Source organism: Schistocerca cancellata, chromosome 1 (assembly GCF_023864275.1).
Source record: "Schistocerca cancellata isolate TAMUIC-IGC-003103 chromosome 1, iqSchCanc2.1, whole genome shotgun sequence".
Classification (NCBI taxonomy): Eukaryota; Metazoa; Arthropoda; class Insecta; order Orthoptera; family Acrididae; genus Schistocerca; species Schistocerca cancellata.
The window spans coordinates 574,256,147-574,277,962 of NC_064626.1; the positions used below are offsets into that span (position 1 = coordinate 574,256,147).

The following is a 21,816-nucleotide window of genomic DNA, read 5'->3' on the forward strand; positions in this document are numbered from 1 at the left end:
TACGCCCCTATCTTTGATTCTATTTTTTAGCGTCAAAATAATTTGATTGTTTATTTCGTTTTGTATATTAAATACAGTGCATTTCATAAAGTCAGTAAATTATTTTGAATTTAGTCTTCTTCCTACGGTTATTTAGCAATATTAAGCGGTAGTTTACGTAAGAATCAACTACGAAAAATGGAACATTGTCAACCGTAGCTACTTCCAAGCCACAGATATTACTAAGAACATGTTGAATACGATTTGTTCGGTAGGTTTTTTTTGTATGGGTTGGGAGAAGTCCGCAATCATTTCGGAAAGACGTTTGGTAGTTAAGTAAAACGGAACAGTAGAGATCGATTACACTGGAAAACCTTTTTGTGCAATGCTATGGAGGAAAGATCTTTTGAGTTCGTCTGAAGAACTTCCTGTTCGTAAATTTAGTGAAATATGGCCATGGTACCTAACTTTTCGTCGATGAATGGGGCAGTTGCTGTGGTAAGTAAAGGGCAGATGTATTTTTCTGTAGTAAACGTCGTATCCCGACACGTTTTCATGCAGTTTGTCGTCGTGATGTATCTACGTGAAAACAGGAATTCTTCATGCGTGATTGATAGAGCCTGAAAAACAGGAGGGAGCCATATGGATTTTTGTTAGATAAAATGGCCGCCATTTTATGTTGATACTCTTGTATGCGTTCAAGGGAAAGAACAGAACTTTGCATAAATAGTTTTGCGTTTCAAGTATAAAGTTATCAATCAAGCGTTTGCTAGGTTTCAGACATAGTAGAATTGGAAAGTTTCATTCATCAGATTCTAAATTAATTTCTTGAATTTTACGGCAATCGATAAGACACGTTGATACTACAGTGGGAGGCTTTGATAGTGCGGTACCAGCCCCACTTAAACAGTAGAAAAGTTGACTAGTTTTGTTGACCTGTGGATTTGTTAGTTGCTTTAGCAGGGCTATTCTCTACGTTGCAATGCAGATAACTGACGTAAGTATCGCCAGAAATGCTTATGTCTAAAGGATGCGTCAACAAAAAATGTGTAGTACACTATCGGTTCGCATTAATTTCGGAGAATGTCGCAGTGAGATCTTTAATATAGAAACTCTTTGCAAGGTGGAAATATGCAATGATTAAGAATAGGGCCTACTACATTTGTAGCGCACCTGCTGCTTTTAATACCTATTGAGGGTAAAGTTGTTTACTGTCATAATTATTTTAAATCGGACAGTAGCCTACATTTCATTGATTAACTCCCCGTAGTTTAGATACCTTATTTAGCAAACGTAATTTGCCACTAGTTTTACTTGTGTAGACCTGTTAATGAACATAGGCTTGCCTGTGTAACTTCTAGGTGTTGTTAAACTAAGCATAGCCCACTTGGAAATTTGCAGTTGTGTACACATTAGCCCTAGTTGCCAAGGAGGATAATTGTTAAAATAATTGTAACTAAATTTTATTGTAGGGTCAGCCACAGCTTCCTGCCCCACAGTCAGCCGTACCTTCGGGTGATACGATGGAGCCATCTATGAAGAGATCAAGGATGGAGGGTATGTTATTTAATATTTTTTTTCTTTATTCCTAATAAAATAGTGAGAATTGTGTGGGGGAAATCTCATTTCAGAATACTGAGAAGTAGTGTTAAGTACTGTTTTTGAAGTTCACATGTGACGGGTCATTATTTTTAGGGGGACAAGAATCAATTAGAATCACAGATTTACTAATCTCGAACGTCTCTCTCTGTTTCTGAGCTGTTACAGGATATCTGTGAAGCCATTACCAAGTGATCCACTAAGTTAACTACCAGTGGAGAAATATGGGCTCACCTTTCCATTGCACACAATTGTGATAGGCTGATTAATTGGAATGTGGCTCATTCAGTAATTACTGATTGCTGAGAATTGTATCATGGTGTTGTTGCTGCTCTAGTTATTGTTTTTGTGGAGGGGGGGCTGAAGTAAAAAAGTCTGTTGATTTCACCAATTTGTAAATACAGATGGGCTGTTTTGTTATCAGATGCCTGAATCATGTCCAGTTCTTCCGCAGCAGGAATGCTGATTGGTTCTAAGAGTGTTAACATCTAATTGGATGTTTAACACTAAATGTTCCTTTATTTTTCATGGAATCGGTTGGAGAAATACAACTAAGAAATAAACATTTAGCTTTTGAGCTGTTCCATAAGTATTAAGTATTATTTAAAATAATGCTGATTCAAACAGTTCAATGTCTCATATTAAGGATTATACTGTAAGAAAATTATTTATTCATATTGACATCAAGATCGTAATTGAGTGGCAGCTAGTTGTAAAACCTACTTCCATGGTATTTGGTTACTTTGTAAGTGGTACTGTACAGTTTGTGTGTAGAGCTTTTCTCTGAATAAAGCCTTGCTGTAAGTACTGTGATCAAGTAAATGTTTCTGGTTTTAGATATGGGTTTTATTGCTGTATTATATCTGCAGTGTTATTGTAGTTTGGGTTGAAAACTTTCAGTAGCACTGTTCTAGAACAACTGTTCCCTCAGATGAGAGACTGAAACTTTCAAGACTTATTAATATAGAGAATAGTCCACATTTAGTTTCTTGAACTGTTGATTTTTATAATAAAACTTGTGGTCAGGCCAAAAATTAATTTCCATCAGGTTTGTCCTCTTACACAATATTTTTTTGGGTTGTTAATGGACAAAAAAGTATAAAATACCGTACTTATTTCTGTACTTCTGAAAAATCTCATTCTGAAGCTTAGAGCTACATTAAATTTAAAGTGTAGTGATCCATGTGATTAGGCATGTAATGGATAAAAGTATATATTTGAAATTTATGAAGTGTATGCTAGTCAACATAATAAGGATAGCATGAACATCTTTTACAGAGTGGTTGTATCAGATGATTATTATGTGCTTTTATATCAGATATAAAATACGGAATCCTTGCATTTAAACAGTGTTGTCAACTGGGTAATAAGTTTGTCTCTCTGTTGAGTCTACATTTGTTCATGTAACAAATATTACTCATAAATACCTTTAGCATTATCAGTAATTGTTTTGAAATGGAATGAAATTAAGAATTTTGACCATCAAATTATGTGTGACTGTTCACAAGCTGAACCTCAAAAGGTACTCTATAGTGCCTTTTACAGTGGGCTAGTTGTTTTAAGCAAACCTGAGGTTTCATCATAAGCAAGTCATACATCCACTTTGTAGTAGAAGTTTGGAGATTGGGAGGTTAAGGTTGACACAACTACTTGGAGTAGTTGGCAAATCACATACTGATAGTTTAGAGAGGTGAAGAATTGTGAACAAATTTTGTGATGGAAACAGTATTGTATTAGTAGCCTTTGGTGAACATTTTTAGTGTGCTCCGTTCAAATTATAAAATGTGTGGAAAAAATGTGCTCAGCACAGCCACCACACAATACTGTGATGAAGCTCACAGTGCAGTGAGAATTGAAAGATTGAGACCTTTTTGCTGCTCTGTGGGAGACTGAGAGTACACCTCTCACTATGAAAGTCTGTGTACATATTTCTTACAAATTCTGTGCTGAACTCCTTTCCTTTACTCATTCTGTAGTTAACATATGTTACAAAGAGTTTACAAAATACTGTTGGTCTATAGCAGCTGTGTGTGTGTGTGTGTGTGTGTGTGTGTGTGTGTGTGTGTGTGTGTGTGCACCCTGTAAGGCACTTGCTTCTAGTTTTGTGGAACAGAAACGTTTGTCAAAACAGGATTGTATTTCATTTGATCAAATTTTACTGTTTGCTCTCTCTCCCATATAGAGTTAAGGTGTTTTAAGAGGCTTGTTATAAACAGGAAAAAGTTTTGGAGTAAGTGTGCTTTTATTTCTGAAAAATTTTCTTTCAGACAGCAAGTAATTTGTAAAGTAAAACCTTTTTCCATGTGAAAAGCTGGTTTGGTAAATTTCCGTAGTAAGGCATTTTTACTGATCTATGCATAAACATTATAGTGTATAACCAATATCATAATTCCAAAGGTGCGCTGACCAGGTTTGTGTAATGAGCGTACTGAAACTGACACTGTTGATAAGTTAACTGTAGTGGGGCTCTTCTACTTCGGCTGGCTTACTGATACGAGACTTGCTTTATACTGTACTAGAATTAAGTTTGTGAGGAACATGTCAGGTGTTTTGAACATTACACTTAATTTAGAAACAGTTTCAAACTTCAGCACATGGATAAGCATATATGGAAATCTGTGTCTCTGAACTTCTGTATGCTGTAGATACTTGTCTTTAAAACAGATGGAATCTTCTGAATTCCATATGTTTAATGCCATTAATTGTAAAGCACTGGTATTTCCAGTGTTTGGGTTGCATTATCCCAAAGTTGACTCAGAATTGCCACCTGAAGAGTAATCTTTACAACTTACGTTAATTTGTTTCCTTATACAATAGTTGATAGAAGTTGACAATTTCTGTTGAAAACTGTTAAACCATTGCAGTTATCTTTATATTCCCAATCATAGAAAATATTGGTTCATTTTGTTTTTGTGTGCATGAGATATTGTGCAATAGGTGCACATAGATCCACAGGGAATATATAGAGGTGCAAAATCATAGTAAATGATTAAAAAATCTTATATGGGTGTTATTGCTTTCTTAGGTTCTGAGAAAATGACATTGCATTTTGTATCAAGTTTGGTCATATCAGAATCATTGCTTCTCTATTTTACTAGTTTCTGCAGGACATAAAGCATTTGTATTATGGAGACATTTAAAACAAGTTAATTCTTAGAAGTACTTCATATATTTAATAAGTGGAACTTGGCTCAAAAACTTTGAAAACGTCCTTGATTTGTTACAAAATCCTGTGATATTGAGTCATCATCTGAACTCCAAAAACAACTTGCACATATAGTCAGTAGATGTTCCTGAATCCTTTCACACCTGGAAGCAATAACTAATTTCTTTACGAATATTAACTTTCTCATTGTAACACTATGTGCTCCTTGTTGTGGAGGCTCCAGTTATAACCCAGGAAGTGCAATCAACTACGGAACGAAGATGCTCACTAAATTGCTACATACAAGTTTTTGTCGTAAGTACGAAGGAAACCTGTTCCATGAACATGGATGTGGAAATGCCTTTTTTTACCTATCATAATCACATTAATCATGGGAAATGAGCAGAAACAATGTAGCAGGATCACATCAGATGTTAACTATACCTTCTTGGTTGCCTTTCACTGTAATCTACAGTAAGATGTAATTAAGTTAACTACTACTCTTTGTTGTTGCAATTGGAAAACTGTAATGTTGACATCAGAAAAGTTTCATTACTTGGTTGAACTTAGTTTTCATCATGGACTTGATTCCCAGCACAGTGCAATAAGTGTTCCCAGATGCAGCATTAGCATATGTCCATTTGCTGTACAGATTAACAGATTGTAATAGCTGTGGAACACAAATTTTGTATCGGGAGAGAAAGCAATTGTCATCTGAGGGAGCATGGGACATGTAAGCCTATACTGGGTACTGGAGCAGAGCTAGGAAAATGAGACCACCTCATTGGGGGGGGGGGGGGGTGTAACTTCTTCATGCAGTTGATGATATGCCTAGTGTCAGTCTAACACAATTGGTTGCTATAAGTTACGTTGACTACATGATTGTATGGAGAGTGCTATATGAGAACCTGTTGTATCTGTACCATGTACAGTGTGGAGGAATGATCTGATTTTCCTGCACAGGTACACTTCTTAGAATGGCTCATTCAATAATGTGCCAACCCTTGCTACACTTTTAATGTGCTGTTTACAGGTGGAGCTTTGTTTCATAGTACTTGGTTGTGTAGAAGAGTTGTAGAAATTGGGTGCTAATGTAGTGAGAAAGCACTTCTGGACCTCACATCATATAACATATTTTTCCCTCTGCATGAGAATGTTTCCTGAAAGTTTTGCAACACCTTGATGTAATCTGGAGCAAGATTAGAAAAATAAGTTCTTGCTGTCTGTTGTTGACAACAATTCTGGATTTTTTATAACCTAGTCGCAGCTCTAGAAACATGAAATACATTAACTCTAGATTTCAAGAAGAATCGACTTCTAGATGAAGAGACGAAGAGGAAATGTCATCAACTTTTTTTTTGCTCCCCAGTAAGGGCTGAAAACAATGTCTGGTAACAGTATACAGTAAAATAACACAGGTATTAAGTTATATTTTTTGTGTTGTTGCTGTGGGTTACAAAGTCACAACGTCACTGAAAAATGAAAGAAAATGCAGAAAAAAATTCTGCAGATGCAACCTGGTGGTAAAAGAGAGTAACTCCCCTGTAGCTAGTCATGAAAATCCAACAGCAACTGGTATTAAATGGTATTTGGATGCCAGAGCTAGAATTTGTAATAAATACTAATGTACAGTACAAAAACCAATCAAAAGAAATGTTGTAAGGTAGAACATTCGTGTATGGTGAATGTGTTCGTGAAGTTGAGGTTATAACTTCGGTAAATAGCAAGAACTGATATTTCGGTTACAGATACTCATATCATTTTCAAGCCTCGGCTATAATGTGTTCTAGGTATGTAAACTAGAATCAGAAAGGATTGCGAGTAGTTTTTGAGAACTCAAAGATGATGTTCAAAAGGAAAATGTGACTATTGTCGTTGCATAGATACGAGTCAAACGTGAATACGCGAAATTATACATAGGAAATTAGTCTTTTAGCTTCACTAACAGAAGCAATAAAATTGACTCGACACGGAAGGTTGACTCAACGGAGTTACTAATGTGATAATGACAAGTCCAGTAAGTGAAAGTATTGCTGCACCATCACCTTCAATACCCAGTTCTTAACAAAACACACACACACACACACACACACACACACACACACACACACACGTCAAGGGAGACTTTTTCTTCTTGGAAATACATTGTGTTAACAGTGTAGTCATGGTTCTTGCCAGATTGTTGATATGGCAAACCAATGGAAGATCTTTGACGATTCACCCCAAATGAAGATTTGAGACAAGATATGTAGCTATGTAAGGAGCTCAAGGTTTGTCATGGTCTCTGATTTCACAGGCAGACTAGTCTGTACGCCTTCCTAATGTGTGGCATTGTTAGCCTCTATTGTGATTTCAATTTAAGCTGTCTGTAAATGTAGCAGAAATTGTCTGAAGTGTTATGCATTTGTGAGACATACTGAATTGGAAATGACAATGATAACACGCATTGACTACACCAACTTGTTCTTCCAGAGCATGAACGGAACAGTTTGTAAAATACTGAAACTACTCTTAGGTGAAATATGCTCCATTCCTCCCTTCCCCTTATTGCTACGAGTGTGGATTAAAAATAGTAACAAAGTACTCACAACTATTGTTACCTGAAACTTTAGCAATCTGTCTACAATCAGTGGGATTTTGAAGCCTATATAGGAAGGGATTGTCAATGAATACTAATAAAATAAAATTATGGTTAAATACACCACCCTTCCCCTTTAATATGGAAATGAGAGCTAATTAGAGTGATTGGTATAGTTAATAAAAATTTCATCCCAGTTATTGTTTGCTAGTGTAATTTTTAAAATATAGAGACAATCAATTGATAAGGTAAATAGATAATTTATTTGTATTGTAGAACAATATTATGTTAGTAAAAAAAAAATTTCTTGGTGAACATTCTAAAGTATAGTGTTCATGACATTCTTCTTGGTGCCAGTTGATATTAATGGGATTTATATAAAACTAAAATGTTGAAAAACCATGCTATTACACAATAAAAATATTCCCATTAATCATTTGCTATTAAAATTCATTGTCTTTCTTGTAATTCTTTAATAACATACTGTGTTATTTAAATGCTTGTTTGTGTTATTAAATGAGACTGTTTATCTAAAATCTAAATCTTCTGGTTAAACATTTTGCTTTATAGAATGTACAGAATGGCCATGCTCTTCCTTTCTAGCAGCCACAAGCTGATGTACTAACTTCTTACTCATTGCCAGTTACTATGACAGCTAGTTGCTCCCCCAGCCATCCTCAGAATGTTTACATAGTAGATTATTGAAGTCAGTCTTCTTTGCTTCACTCACTTGATTTTTTATTTTTCTCTGTATCTCATCTGTGGCACCTATAACATACTTAGCTTTGCGCCACTGATACTGTCTGTCTTTTTGAAATGTTCTCTGAGTGCTTTGTAGTCACTCACTTTTCAGTCCTCACCTAAAATGTAAACTGAACATACACACTTATCAGCACTGCGGTAATCTTTCGGTGTCAATGAGTTCTTATCATGTTTCACCAAAACTTCAAAGACCACATCAGCGGAAAGAAATTAGTGACCTCTGACTGGAAAAAAAGACTGTTCATGTCCTTCAGTTACTGAGAAGTTTTTCTAAGAAGAAAGAAAATCAAAGCATGTGTGCACCACATGGCATTCTTATTTTGCCTCCCACAGCCATCAGTAAAAACCCTCAAGCAATCATTATCAGTAGGAGCTCAAACTTTTCCAGAAAGCCAGAGACCTGAATCAACTTCAACAGTACCTGAACCAGCTTAGTTTCCAGGCATTGAAGTGCGGCTTTTGTCTGTCTCTGCTACACTGTGTGTGGTAGTCGACATGAGCAATATGCCCCATTAATTTATGGTTTTGGAAGAACCTGTATATGCTGCATGCCAGAGCATAGGGTTGTTTTAATTATGGGCTTCTTCCTCATAAGTTGATGAAAAGCCTTTCCTTGTAATGTAAGAGTTCCCAAATTTAGTCTGACTTTGTGATTTTTCACATCGTGCAGCTGTTGCCAACTTGAGATCTTTTAAGGTAGTAGCTATGAGTACCTCAGGCAGGTGTTCTGGAACCTAAATTAAATTTTGAGCTGACTGTTTTCTAAAAGAACGACTTTACATGCAATCCACTTGATGCACTTGCATCATACATTTTGAACAACTCGCTGATCTTCAGCTCTGAAGAAAGGTACCATTGTTGGCCCTTCATTTATGTAGGTTTCGTAGTGTCAGTTCTTGGTCAGTGTCTCTTTGGTAAAAAACAATTATCAGTGAAATGTGCTGATTCAGTTCACTTTTGTGTAATGTCATTTTTGTCCTTTAGTAGGGAATGTGCTGGTATATTGCAGCAGTGGAAGTGACCCTCGTACTGGCATGGTGGTGTGAGCGGTCATACTGGTATCGTAATAAAATTTATTTTTTCGTAAATGGACTCGCATTTAAGTTGATGGGATTGTTTGATTTTCTTGTCCCTCTTTTGGTTTCCTCTTGAATCATCTCCTATAGCAGTTTCTTCCCCCATAATTGTGAAAGCTGTTCCCCTAAATACAAATCACAAGTGAAAGATAACTCTTATTATTGAACACACAGCATTCTCCAGAAAATTGTGCTGGATGTCAGTATAACCAAAACTGGGCAAAGTAACTAAACAGGCTCTGTAGAGCACTAAATAAGATTTGAAACATAGTTTCAGCAGCTATTTACACTGTTAGTAAGAAAGATTCATCACAGTCTGGCTTCACTGCTTGGAACATTGCTTTAGGAACCATATGAAAATCTATCAGACTCACATTTGTCCTTTGGTGGACATAATATAATATAATATATGATGCTCCTGTGTTGTACATGTATTAAAGAGGGAAATAGACACAGTCATAGCCCCATAAAACATGAGGAATAAAAACAACCAGACTACAAGAACTTACTCATAGTGATCCAACTGGATGACTTACTCTGTTGTTGATTCTTTCTTTTCTTTTGTATCTTTGCTGGAAACAGAGGTACCAAAGTTTTCAAAATTTTTGGAGCAATGCCACCTGTTGTGATAAAAGGCTAGAGTATATATCGAGTGAGCCTGAAGACTGTGTGTGAAGACATGTGCAGCTCAATTTGAGTCCACGCAGCAGGAAGAGGTTTCTGAATGTCCAAATAGGAATATTTTGGATAAGTTGTGTTGGATGCTGCTCATATCAAAGCTTGACTGGAGTTCCTGGACAGAATCAGTGTTAGCTGCAGTCTAAATCACAAATGGTGTCCAACTGCACCATCGAAAGGAAGGATTCTAGCAGCTCTATGGTATGGAAGAAATCAATTTGAAGATGGTTTTTGCTTGTGTGGCCTTTTTCAAAATTCCAAAGAAACATGTAGTTCAAATGTTTTCTCATTCACTTCCAGATGCATTTTTAGTGCCTGTAGTCCGAATGGGTACAGATCCTGGTGTCCAGAGCTGATGAAAATAATTTCAGGAAAGGATTCAGTTTTTAATGAAATAAAATTCACTTTTGATGGAACAACAAGTGAACAATGGCTTTCATGAGAAGAAGGAAAATGAGATAAGAATACAAAAAGAAAGGAAAAGCAAGGGAATTGGTCAAGGTTCCTGAAAAGCTGAAAGCTCTCAAAGCAATGGGAAACAGAGGTTGCCTTAATCATTTGACAATTCTGCAGTACTGTCCTTGCATGTTGAATCATTTGCTGATGTTCATGGGCGCTTATGAAGACATGCAAGGGACACATGAGGGAGGAACTGGTCAGTGAAAAACTAATTATTGTAACTTAATGAGAAATGGAAGATGACAGAGTGCTTTCAAGTGAAGCAGCCAATTGACAGCAAATGTGTCTTCAAAATTAAGTTTAATAAAGATGGAGAGATTGAAAGGTATAAGACAAGACTGTTCTTAGAGGAAGGATTATGATAGAGGAAACTAATGCCCTTGTTGCATGGTTGCCTATGTTGAGAACAGTGGTATCCATGGGAAGTAACATTTGAAAGTGTGACAAAAGTATTGGACTTGATCAAGTATTGACATACATTTGTATGTGGGTAATTTGGAAGATAGCAGTGTAAATCTTCTATTATATATAGATAATATTATAATTGCTGCAAGTTACTCAGATGGGAACAAAAAGATTAAGTGCTTTGGAAAATAGATTTCTCATTTGATATGTAGAACAACAGCTTGAATCAATTTCTTGGAACTGATTTAAATATGCCAGATGATGGAGAGATTATGGTCAGTTGGCTACATACTTGTGTAAACTACTGGAACACACCAACATTTCACATAGATGGATCCAAGTCATTGTATCAATTGGTAGATTGTTTGATGTATACTACGCTTGCAAGACTAGGTGGAGAGCCATTGGAAGGGACTTTAATAAAAGGATACTAAGATACTTTAAAGGAATGATAAGTATTGGTTTGTGCTATGGAAGAGGAGCGGAGGTGAGTCCGCTACAGATGCAGATTTGACAGTGAAGATAGGAAGTTTACATCAGGTTTCCTTTTGCAAGTGCATATAAATACTATTTATTGTATGACATTGTCATGTTTCCTTATATTCGTCTGAATGGCCACAGCAGCAACTGCACTTTTGGTTAATTCAGTTATTGACTGACAAGGGTCTTGTCAGCTACGTAATAAGGACTTTCGAGGGCAACAATTCTTGTATGTATTTGCTTGGAAGATGGGTTTGAAGAATGATACACAAATATTTAATACAGTTTCGTCAGGCTATGTGAGCAAGGGAATTTCTTTTGCTTATTCAGAAGTTGTTGAATGTAATCAGAAGTTCATTAAATAAACTGCTGTTGTTAAAAGTGACCTGTAAATTGTATGCCTAGGGAATCCCAGCAGCTCTCTGTTTATCAAATATTGTGCAGATTTAGACACCAGGCTACTGTACAGATAAATTTGTTACCACAACCTGTATTTCCCTCATGATAACAGAATTGTTACTTTCTAATGTAACCTACACCTCCAAGTTATGCTACAGATTAGTCTGCTACCATATTAACGCAGAATTGGTGGAGGCTGGGAGGGAGGGGAGATACATTGGCCCATGATTTTAGTTACTTTTCTTTCTGTGTCTGGATGCCTGATCTCACCAGTCTTCATTTGCTTGAAAAGTGTGTGTGTGTGTGTGTGTGTGTGTGTGTGTGTGTGTGTGTGTGTGTGTGTGTGTGTGTCACAGCCCTGTTATGCTTACAGGAAAGGTAGTTAAAGGAGGTAGTGCAGGTTAAAGCTTTTCTTTTTAATCTGGTTGCAGTAACTGGTTAGGTCCAACATATTATTAATGTAATAACCCAGTTGTATTCTGAAGGGAAGTTTGTGCACTTTTCCGTGTCTCAGCTTGTGTTGTGAGTTGGAAGTCGAATCAGTTTGTTCCATTGATGTGAAATATCTGTTCACCACCTGTCTTAGAATTAAATGTGTGCGGTAGCACTCTAGTTATAACTGTTGACTTGTTTCCATTTTGTTAGAATATTTTCAGATTGTTTGCATTTGCATGAGTCAACCACTTTCAGGTCAGCCATGAGGATCAGCCACAACTACTCATGACTTAATATGGTTTTACCACTGACATCTGGGGGTTGATGGTTGGAAGCCATGTAGCAGAAAATAAAGGGTGAAAGATAATAGATCAACCTGAGATTGTTCACAAGCCTTCTGCCCTCAGATTACTGGTAGTAGTTGTAAAGTTGAGAGCAATATTTTTCTCTGTTCTGTGGTGTGCAAGGTTGGTTTGACACCTCGGCTTATACACCATCTTATTGCTGATTACATAAAATATTTATTGAAGCACTAAAATTGTGTAGTCTGTTTCCAGTAGATACTCTCATTTAACCACCAGAAAAGTGGCCACCTTTCTTCAAATAAATCACATCTGTGTGCTCTGATTATCACATGTAACTGGTTGGTTAAAATACAAACATAATGTCCTCTTGATTACTTTTTTTATCTCCAAGCATTGCTTTTGAAGTCCCCAGACACTTGGGTATTGTCGAAGGAAAGATGACACCAGAACATTGTCTTTTGGAAGGAAAATGGATTCATAAAGCCCCCCCCCCCCCTCGAACTTATATTGCAGTATGAATGTTGGCTTCTGTGGTTGGAATCATAAATTTTCACTGGGTTTGTGACTATAACATGAAATGATAAAACTACTGAATTTCTGTTACTATTGTACACAGACTTCACCAGAGTTGCTCCGTATAACGTGGGTGTGTTTGCTGGGTGTATATCCAGTATGTCATTGGCTGGTTGATTACATCATGCCTGCGTGCAAATTATGTGATGATATATACATTTTTGATGTTAAGTGAACTGTTAATGATATTTGCTGACCCCATTCATGTTTTGTATAAGTGCAACCTTTCTGATAGTGTGTTTATCCATGATGGGGTATTGCTATGAAACAATTTTTTTGAAAGCCATTAGTGAAACACTGCAATCACCGGTTCATTGAAACACACTAAAGCCTTACCATCAGTACACAAGAGTCATTACTGCAATCTTTACCTACAAATGTCATGGCTGATATAGAAGAAAAATGTTGGAAGCTCAAACTGAAGTAAGATTTGCTAATATGAATATGCCTGAAGAAAAGTGAAATTCTTTTCCTACATGACTGCTCTTGTGCACACTCCGTGAACCATATGAACTCAGTGAGAAAAATGACAGTATTATAAAAGGGATAGATTGCTATTCACCATACTGAGGAGGTGCTGAATCACAGGCAGAAATACACAAGACTGCTATACCTGGAGCTTTTGGCCAAAAGGCCTCCTACTGTAGAAAACACACACACACACACACACACACACACACACACACACACACTCACACTGTCTTCACACACTGGCCAAACTGAGCAGCTGCCCCTAATGGAAGAAGCAGTCTGGGTGGTGGAGATAAGGAGGTAGATAGGTAGATGGGGTGGGAAGGATGAAGGATAACAGGCTAGGGGTGGGAGGAGGGTATACTGCTGACTGTAGGAGCAGACAGAGACATGGTAGGGCTGCTAGGTGCAGTCGTGAGGTTTAAGGGGTGGGTGAGTTTGGGGGGAGCAGAAAAGAAAAGAAGTAGAGGAGGGGAAAAAAGAGGGACTAGTGGGTGTGTTGGCCGAATAGAAGGCTGTGTAGTGCTGGAGTTGGAGCAGGAAGAGGATAGGTGGGAGAAGTACAGGGATTAGTGAAGGCTGAGGCCAGAGGTGTTATGGGAATGTGGGATGTATTGCAGGGAGACCACCTGTGTAGTTCAAGAAAGCTAGTGGTGGGAAGGATCCAGATGATACAGATTGTGAAGCAGTCATGGAAGTGAAGAATAGTGTGTTGGGCTACATGTTCAGTAACTGGGTGGTCCAGCTGTCTCTTCGCCACAGTTTGTTGGTGACCTTTCATGTGGACAGCTAGCTTGTTGGTTTTCATGCCAACGTAGAATGCAGTACAGTGGTTGCAGCTTAGTTTGTATATCTCATGGCTGCTTTCACAAGTAGCCCTGCCTTTGGTGGGATAGGACTGCAGTAGGCAGCAGCAGCGGTGGTAGTTAACGAAAAAGAACATGCTACGTCTTATGCCAAAAGTATACTTACATTACAGTTATTTTAATTAAAATAATTTAAGGGTGAATGGGCCCACTCACCAAATAGCAAAAACTTGAGTCATCAGCAGGCAGACACAAAAGAGAATGAGAACTTTCCTAGCTTTAGAAAGAAATAGTAAAGTTGAGAGAGAGAGAGAGAGAGAGAGAGAGAGAGAGAGAGAGAGAACGCACAAATCAGAACTTTGTAACAAAGTTGCTTTCATGGACTTTTATTAAGTAGATTTCAGACATTACGCGTGTAAACCTTACCTTCTTTATTTATAAATTACAGTCCACAAGCCACCTGATACAGTTGCAACATGAATCCTGTAGTTTAATGTATTGAGGTTGTGAGTGGGTACTTTAACAATCTGTATACATCTGCAATGTAACTATCTGATTGCATGCTGGTGCCACCACGTTTTGCATTGCTTATTGTCTTGAAGCAGCGGGCTGCCAAGAAAAAGCATTATTTTTCAAACTCTCAGCAGGTATTTTTATGATGCATACACTGGTGCTTGATTAAATTTCACAACAATGTCACAAATTGTAATTTTTAAGACAAGGAAGAGAGCATACTTATAATTCTGACAAGGAACCCCCTTGAGTGCCAAAAGGACAATGATGTTTACCATATTGGATGCCCCATATATGTCTACCATGCAACCATAAAATTGGCTGCTAATGGCAACCGAGAGTGTGACTGGAGGTATTAAATTCTGATCACAGCATGAGGTTACAGTGTGTAGTTGAACTGCTTAGTCAATGAGTAACTCAAAAGAGTGCTACAGTGCGAGTGTTGTTGAGACAGAGCAGAGCAATGGCTACAATAAACAAAGCAAACTTGAATTATATCAACACTAGCAGTTGCAGAAGTTGACATTTCATCGGAAAGGAACCCAAGGAATTTCACAGAGAGAAAGAGGTGGCAGATGAAATGTTAGCATTACTGCAAGGTGAGTCAGGGGAATATGTGTTGTTGTATTTGCTTGACTGTGTGGGCACATGAGTAAAATGATGGTATTTACTTAAGAAGTGAAGGTGGTATTGAAACAGGTGTTCAGCCATGTAGTTCACGGTCTTTGCCTGACAAAGTAAAAAATCCCATCTCCAGTGAAACACAGTAAACAACAATCATTTTCCAGGTAGTAGGTAACAAACATAATTATGTACATGGATGATCATCAGAAGCATAGTAAAAAACAGTTACGAACAGATTTCAAATAAGTCCACAGCAGTATGACCATGTAGTGCATGAGAAAAACTATGGATCTTCGAGGGAGGAAAAAACTGTTACAAAAACTGTTGTTCATGCGCTTCAAAGATCCTCGTACAATTTACAGGATGTGCATAATAGTGCCCTCCTGCATTATGCTCATCAAATTACGCATAACATAGGTTACAGTGATTTCCAGGGTAGCAGTAGATAGTTGCATAAATTAAAACAGTGCTACAGTATTGGCAGATGTAAGGCACCATAATTTCAAACAAAGCATCAGTTTGGCCATGCACAGTAAACTGCAGAATTCATCCAAAAATTTGTAGACGAGATAAGACCAATCAGCATTAAAGCAGCAGTGCAAATGAATGAACGCTGGAACTTGAGAAGAGTACCAAGAGAGCTCTATCAAGCTCAACTATCATCAATGTGTTAGCACAGTTGTATACAATTATACCGACTGTTAATCTGTATGGTAAATTGGCTGGAAAATTATTTATTGTGCTACGAGAAGTTGTAGATGCCCTTCCCCCCTATGATTCTTTTTTCTGTGTGTGAACTCGTTAGGGCAATATGGGATATTTACGTAACAGCAAGCAAGAATGGAAAAATGCGCATATAAGAACTAAATCTGTGGTTTCAGCACTGTTTTTGGCTAATAGCTGGTCAAAAAACTTGCTTTTGCGTGATTCCTGGTCTGTGTAGAAAAATCATATTCCTTCAGAGCAGATTATTCCTTCTGAAAAGTGTGTAACATTGCAATTCATGCCATGTGGAACCTCAATTCCATGCCTATATTATTGCACTATCTACTGCTACATCTTGAAGGATAGCCAGTTTCACAGTAAGGTCCATGAGCAACTGTTTCACAGTCAGTCAGTTCTCATCACCCTGTTACACCAATATTCTATATGCATTCTGTGAGAGTGAATATCTAGCTGAATGTCATTCACAGTTTGTAACTCCCAAGGGTTTTGCCTTTGATCTTCATTATGTGAATCTTTGTGATCACTCTGGTGAGCCATTTTTCATGTGGTGTTTGTGATGCAAGTTAATGGTTTGTTTTGATTTCTGAAATGTTGACGAGGTCCATTTTGTGAAATGTAATATATACATCCCATAGAATGTTGACCTGTGCACCTCCCGGGCATTCATTTTCTGTTGACCTCCTGATGCAGTTGGGGAGTTATTAGCAGCTAATATTTTTTCTGTCATTGTTAATACAACATTTTCAAACCAGTCTCACAAAAGATTAAACTTGTGATCTTGCACCCAAGGGGTTTCTTTGCCAGTGATTAGATAGCACAGGAAAAGAACCATGTATCAACGTCATTACTATGTAATACACAAAGCTGTCACAAACAAACTCAGATTTTGAAACAAAATCTGTGTTGAAGACAATGGTATTTAATATTGTTCATTAATAACTAATTTACACATTGATCAGCAAATCAATGTTCATTCCAGTGATGTTGGTGAAAAAAGAAGTTGCTGTCTTTACATACAGATTATGAAACAGTTGTACTGGATGTAACTTATATCATCGCTGTTTCTCCATAAGTGACCCTGTTGAGCATGATAAATCTCTCTTTAGAGTGTTGAAACTGGTCGTCTAGACAGTTTTTGAGGCAACTGAAATATTAACTACAATGAAGCTGAAACTTTTACATACATCAAGATTTGTAAGATATATTAGACAGAGGCCAGTTACGATACACAGTGCAGATTCACGACTAAGAGTTTTTGCCGTTGTCTTGAGTTTCTCAACCAGGCTACCAACACACACACACACACACACACACACACACACACACACACACACACACACACACACATGGAATATATTTCTGTAATTTGCAATAAGCTGGAATATATAATATCTTTCTTGAAGCAGAGTGTTGAAATATCACTTGCAGTATTGCACAGCATACAAGTGCTGCTGCAAAAATAAAAGTTGAGAATAATAGGATGTCACATCCTGTTACATGTTCCAACTGTGCAGAAAGTTTTTCATATGTGCTGACAGTATGTGATTCAAGTGTACATCCGTGTACAGTTTCAGTTGAATAAGAAGAGATTGGTGCAGTACTGTAAAGTTCTGAATGAAATACAAATAATGGAAGAAATAGAGGTAAACAGTTGCCATATAGTTTAGGAGCTAGAAATTTATGTATTTAAAAAGTGCAAATTGACTGTTATAAACTAGTGGAAGAAGGTTGTTATGTAGATTTGCTGCAGTGGGGGAGCATACCCTGTAATGTCTGCTGTTTAAAAATTACCCTTTCTCTGCAGAAAAGTAGCAAGTAAAATCTCGTGGTAGCATTCTCGCTCCCCGCGCATGGGGTCCCAGGTTCGATTCCTGGCGGGGTCAGGGACTTTTCCCTGCCTTGAGATGATTGGGTGTTGTTGTGTCGTCTTCATGATCATCATCATCATTCATCCCCATTACGGTCGGAGGAAGGCAATGGCAAACCATCTCCGCTAGGACCTTGCCTAGTTAGCGGTGCTGGTCCCCCACATCGTCCCCTATGCTCCTTGGAGTATGGGACCGCATCATCATCAAGATAGAAATATAATCACACTGCTGCTGAACTTTACGGGATGAAATGGCGAAAAAGAAAAGAAATTGCGCTACAGCAGACATCCGAAGATAATGAAAGTAGTTAGATGTGATAATTATCTTGTACACGGAGTGTGAGAAGTTCGATCAAATTTACACTCTCATGTCAAGTTGGAGAGATTTATCAAATGTATGTGAATCTTGGAACATGCACTTGTTTGTTACTTCTATGAAATGGGTACTTTTCATAATACAGATAAATAAACACAACCAGTCATATTTGAGAAATATTTTGCAGGACTTTGGTGCCTAGAAAACTACTTCCTGCTACGTGAAAGTTTTTGGTTATTCAGTTCATATATCTAATGAAGCTTGCACAGTTAAATGCAAGGCAAGGTTATTGATCAGTTACACCGGGTGGTCAAAAAGTCAGTATAAATTTGAAAACTGAATAAATTACGGAATAATGTAGATAGAGAGGTACAAATTGACACACATGCTTGGAATGACATGAGGTTTTATTAGAACCAAAAAAATACAAAAGTTCAAGAAATGTCCGACAGATGGCGCTTCATCTGATCAGAATATCAATAATTAGCATAACAAACTAAGACAAAGGGAAGATGATGATCTTTACAGGAAATGCTCAATATATGCACAATCATTCCTCAACAATAGCTGTAGTCGAGGAGGATGTTGTGTTTCAGCATCCCTAGAGATGTCGGTCGATCACGATACACTTGCGACTTCAGGTAAATAAGCTGAAATACTAAACACCTTTTTCCAAAGCTGTTTCACAGAGGAAGACCGCACTGCAGTTCCTTCTCTAAATCCTCGCACCAACGAAAAAATGGCTGACATTGAAATAAGTGTCCAAGGAATAGAAAAGCAACTGGAATCACTCAACAGAGGAAAGTCCACTGGACCTGACGGGATACCAATTCGATTCTACACAGAGTACGCGAAAGAACTTGCCCCCCTTCTAACAGCCGTGTACCGCAAGTCTCTAGAGGAACAGAAGGTTCCAAATGATTGGAAAAGAGCACTGGTAGTCCCAGTCTTCAAGAAGGGTCGTCGAGCAGATGCGCAAAACTATAGACCTATCTCTCTGACGTCGATCTGTTGTAGAATTTTAGAACATGTCTTTTGCTCGAGTATCATGTCGTTTTTGGAAACTCAGAATCTACTATGTAGGAATCAACATGGATTCCGGAAACAGCGATCGTGTGAAACCCAACTCGCATTATTTGTTCATGAAACCCAGAAAATATTAGATACAGGCTCCCAGGTAGATGCCATTTTCCTTGACTTCCGGAAGGCGTTCAATACAGTTCCGCACTGTCGTCTGATAAACAAAGTAAGAGCCTACGGAATATCAGACCAGCTGTGTGGCTGGATTGAAGAGTTTTTAGCAAACAGAACACAGCATGTTGTTCTCAATGGAGAGACATCTACAGACGTTAAAGTAACCTCTGGCGTGCCACAGGGGAGTGTTATGGGACCATTGCTTTTCACAATATATATAAATGACCTAGTAGATAGTGTCGGAAGTTCCATGCGGCTTTTCGCGGATGATGCTGTAGTATACAGAGAAGTTGCAGCATTAGAAAATTGTAGCGAAATGCAGGAAGATCTGCAGCGGATAGGCACTTGGTGCAGGGAGTGGCAACTGACCCTTAACATAGACAAATGTAATGTATTGCGAATACATAGAAAGAAGGATCCTTTATTGTATGATTATATGATAGCGGAACAAACACTGGTAGCAGTTACTTCTGTAAAATATCTGGGAGTATGCGTGCGGAACGATTTGAAGTGGAATGATCATATAAAATTAATTGTTGGTAAGGCGGGTACCAGGTTGAGATTCATTGGGAGAGTCCTTAGAAAATGTAGTCCATCAACAAAGGAGGTGGCTTACAAAACACTCGTTCGACCTATACTTGAGTATTGCTCATCAGTGTGGGATCCGTACCAGATCGGGCTGACGGAGGAGATAGAGAAGATCCAAAGAAGAGCGGCGCGTTTCGTCACAGGGTTATTTGGTAACCGTGATAGCGTTACGGAGATGTTTAACAAACTCAAGTGGCAGACTCTGCAAGAGAGGCGCTCTGCATCGCGGTGTAGCTTGCTCGCCAGGTTTCGAGAGGGTGCGTTTCTGGATGAGGTATCGAATATATTGCTTCCCCCTACTTATACCTCCCGAGGAGATCACGAATGTAAAATTAGAGAGATTAGAGCGCGCACAGAGGCTTTCAGACAGTCGTTCTTCCCGCGAACCATACGCGACTGGAACAGGAAAGGGAGATAATGACAGTGGCACGTAAAGTGCCCTCCGCCACACACCGTTGGGTGGCTTGCGGAGTATAAATGTAGATGTAGATGTAGATGAAGCCAATAATCGCACGGACTGAGGTCTGGGGACCTGGGAGGCCAGGCATGACGAAAGTGGCAGCTGAGCACACGATCATCACCAAACGACTCGCACAAGAGATCTTTCACGCGTCTGGCAATGTGGGGTGGAGCGCCATTCTGCATAAACATATTAAGTTCCAGCAGGTGTTTATCAGCCAGCCTGGGGAGGATGCGATTCTGTAACATATCGGTGTACCTCTCACCCGTCACGGTAGCAGTTACAAAACCAGAATCACGCATTTTCTTGAAGAAAGAGGCCCGATAATGGAAGATGTGGTAAATCCAACCCATACCGTGACTTTCTCGTCGTGTAATGGAGTTTCCATGACAGTTCTAGGATTTTCGGTAGCCCAAATTCTGCAGTTGTGGGCGTTGACAGACCCTCTGAGCGTGAAATGAGCTTTGTCGGTCCACAACACGTTACTCAACCATCATCATCATCTTCTGCCATCTTTTGAAACGCCCACACCGCAAATGCCCTCCACTTCACTAAATCGCCAGGTAACAGTTCATGATGCTGATGGATTTTGTACGGATAGCATCGGAGGGTATGCCTCAGTGCCAACCAAACAGTAATGTATGCAATGTCCGTGCGACTGCACGAGCGCTGACTTCCCCATGCATAGACGAACCTGCTACAGTCTCCATTTCTTCCTGAACTGTCTTGGCAGCATTAATGCCTTGCGCTCGGTCGGCCACTACAGGATCTATCGTCCAAACAATCCGAGGCTTCGAACTTTGAAATCATTCTCGCCACAGCTGCATTTGTCAATGGACCTTTACCCGTTCGAATCCCTTTCCTATGGTGATAGGATCGTAACGCTGAACTAGCACATTCCCCATTCTGAAATACAGCTTCACTAAAAGCACCTTTTCAGGTAGCGTCAACATGCTGCAACTGCTCGCGCATCTGATTCTCTCTCTCTCATTACAGCTCCTTTTATACACAATTGTCATGCACAGTCGCTGACATTTTGCTGTCCAGTGCCATCTGTCAGATATTTTGTGAACTTTCCCCCCCCCCCCCCCCCTAATAAAAGCCCATGTCAATCCAAGCATGAGTGTCAATTTTTACCTCTCTATCTACATTCCGTGGTTTATTAAGTTTTCAAATTTATACTGAATTTTTGATCACCTGGTATTAACAACTGGAGCAAATGTCTTAGTCATTCAACCCCTGTATACACTATGAGACTGCCAATTTTACAAAACTTGGTCCATATGGCAGTGCAGCTCAAACAGAAAGTAGCACAGAAACAAATAAGTGTGTGAAGCTAATGTGGCAGGAATGAATGGAAGAATACTCAAAATTCTAC

At 38.6% G+C, this 21,816-nt stretch overlaps 1 protein-coding gene across 4 annotated transcripts in view; it reads left to right on the forward strand.

The window, feature by feature from the left end:
• The first annotated feature begins 234 nt into the window (after window positions 1-234).
• Window positions 235-21,816, forward strand: part of LOC126181765 (poly(U)-binding-splicing factor half pint) — a 119,059-nt gene continuing 97,477 nt past the window's right edge. The window contains exons 1-2 of one of the 4 annotated variants that reach the window (XM_049924797.1): window positions 235-477; window positions 1,452-1,536. In XM_049924797.1, coding sequence (XP_049780754.1) covers window positions 430-477; window positions 1,452-1,536 — 133 coding nt within the window. In that variant the 5' untranslated portion in view covers window positions 235-429. Of the gene's footprint in view, window positions 478-715; window positions 977-1,451; window positions 1,537-21,816 lie in introns of those variants that run through there. The other 3 variants (XM_049924799.1, XM_049924798.1, XM_049924800.1) reach the window with 3 other exon arrangements.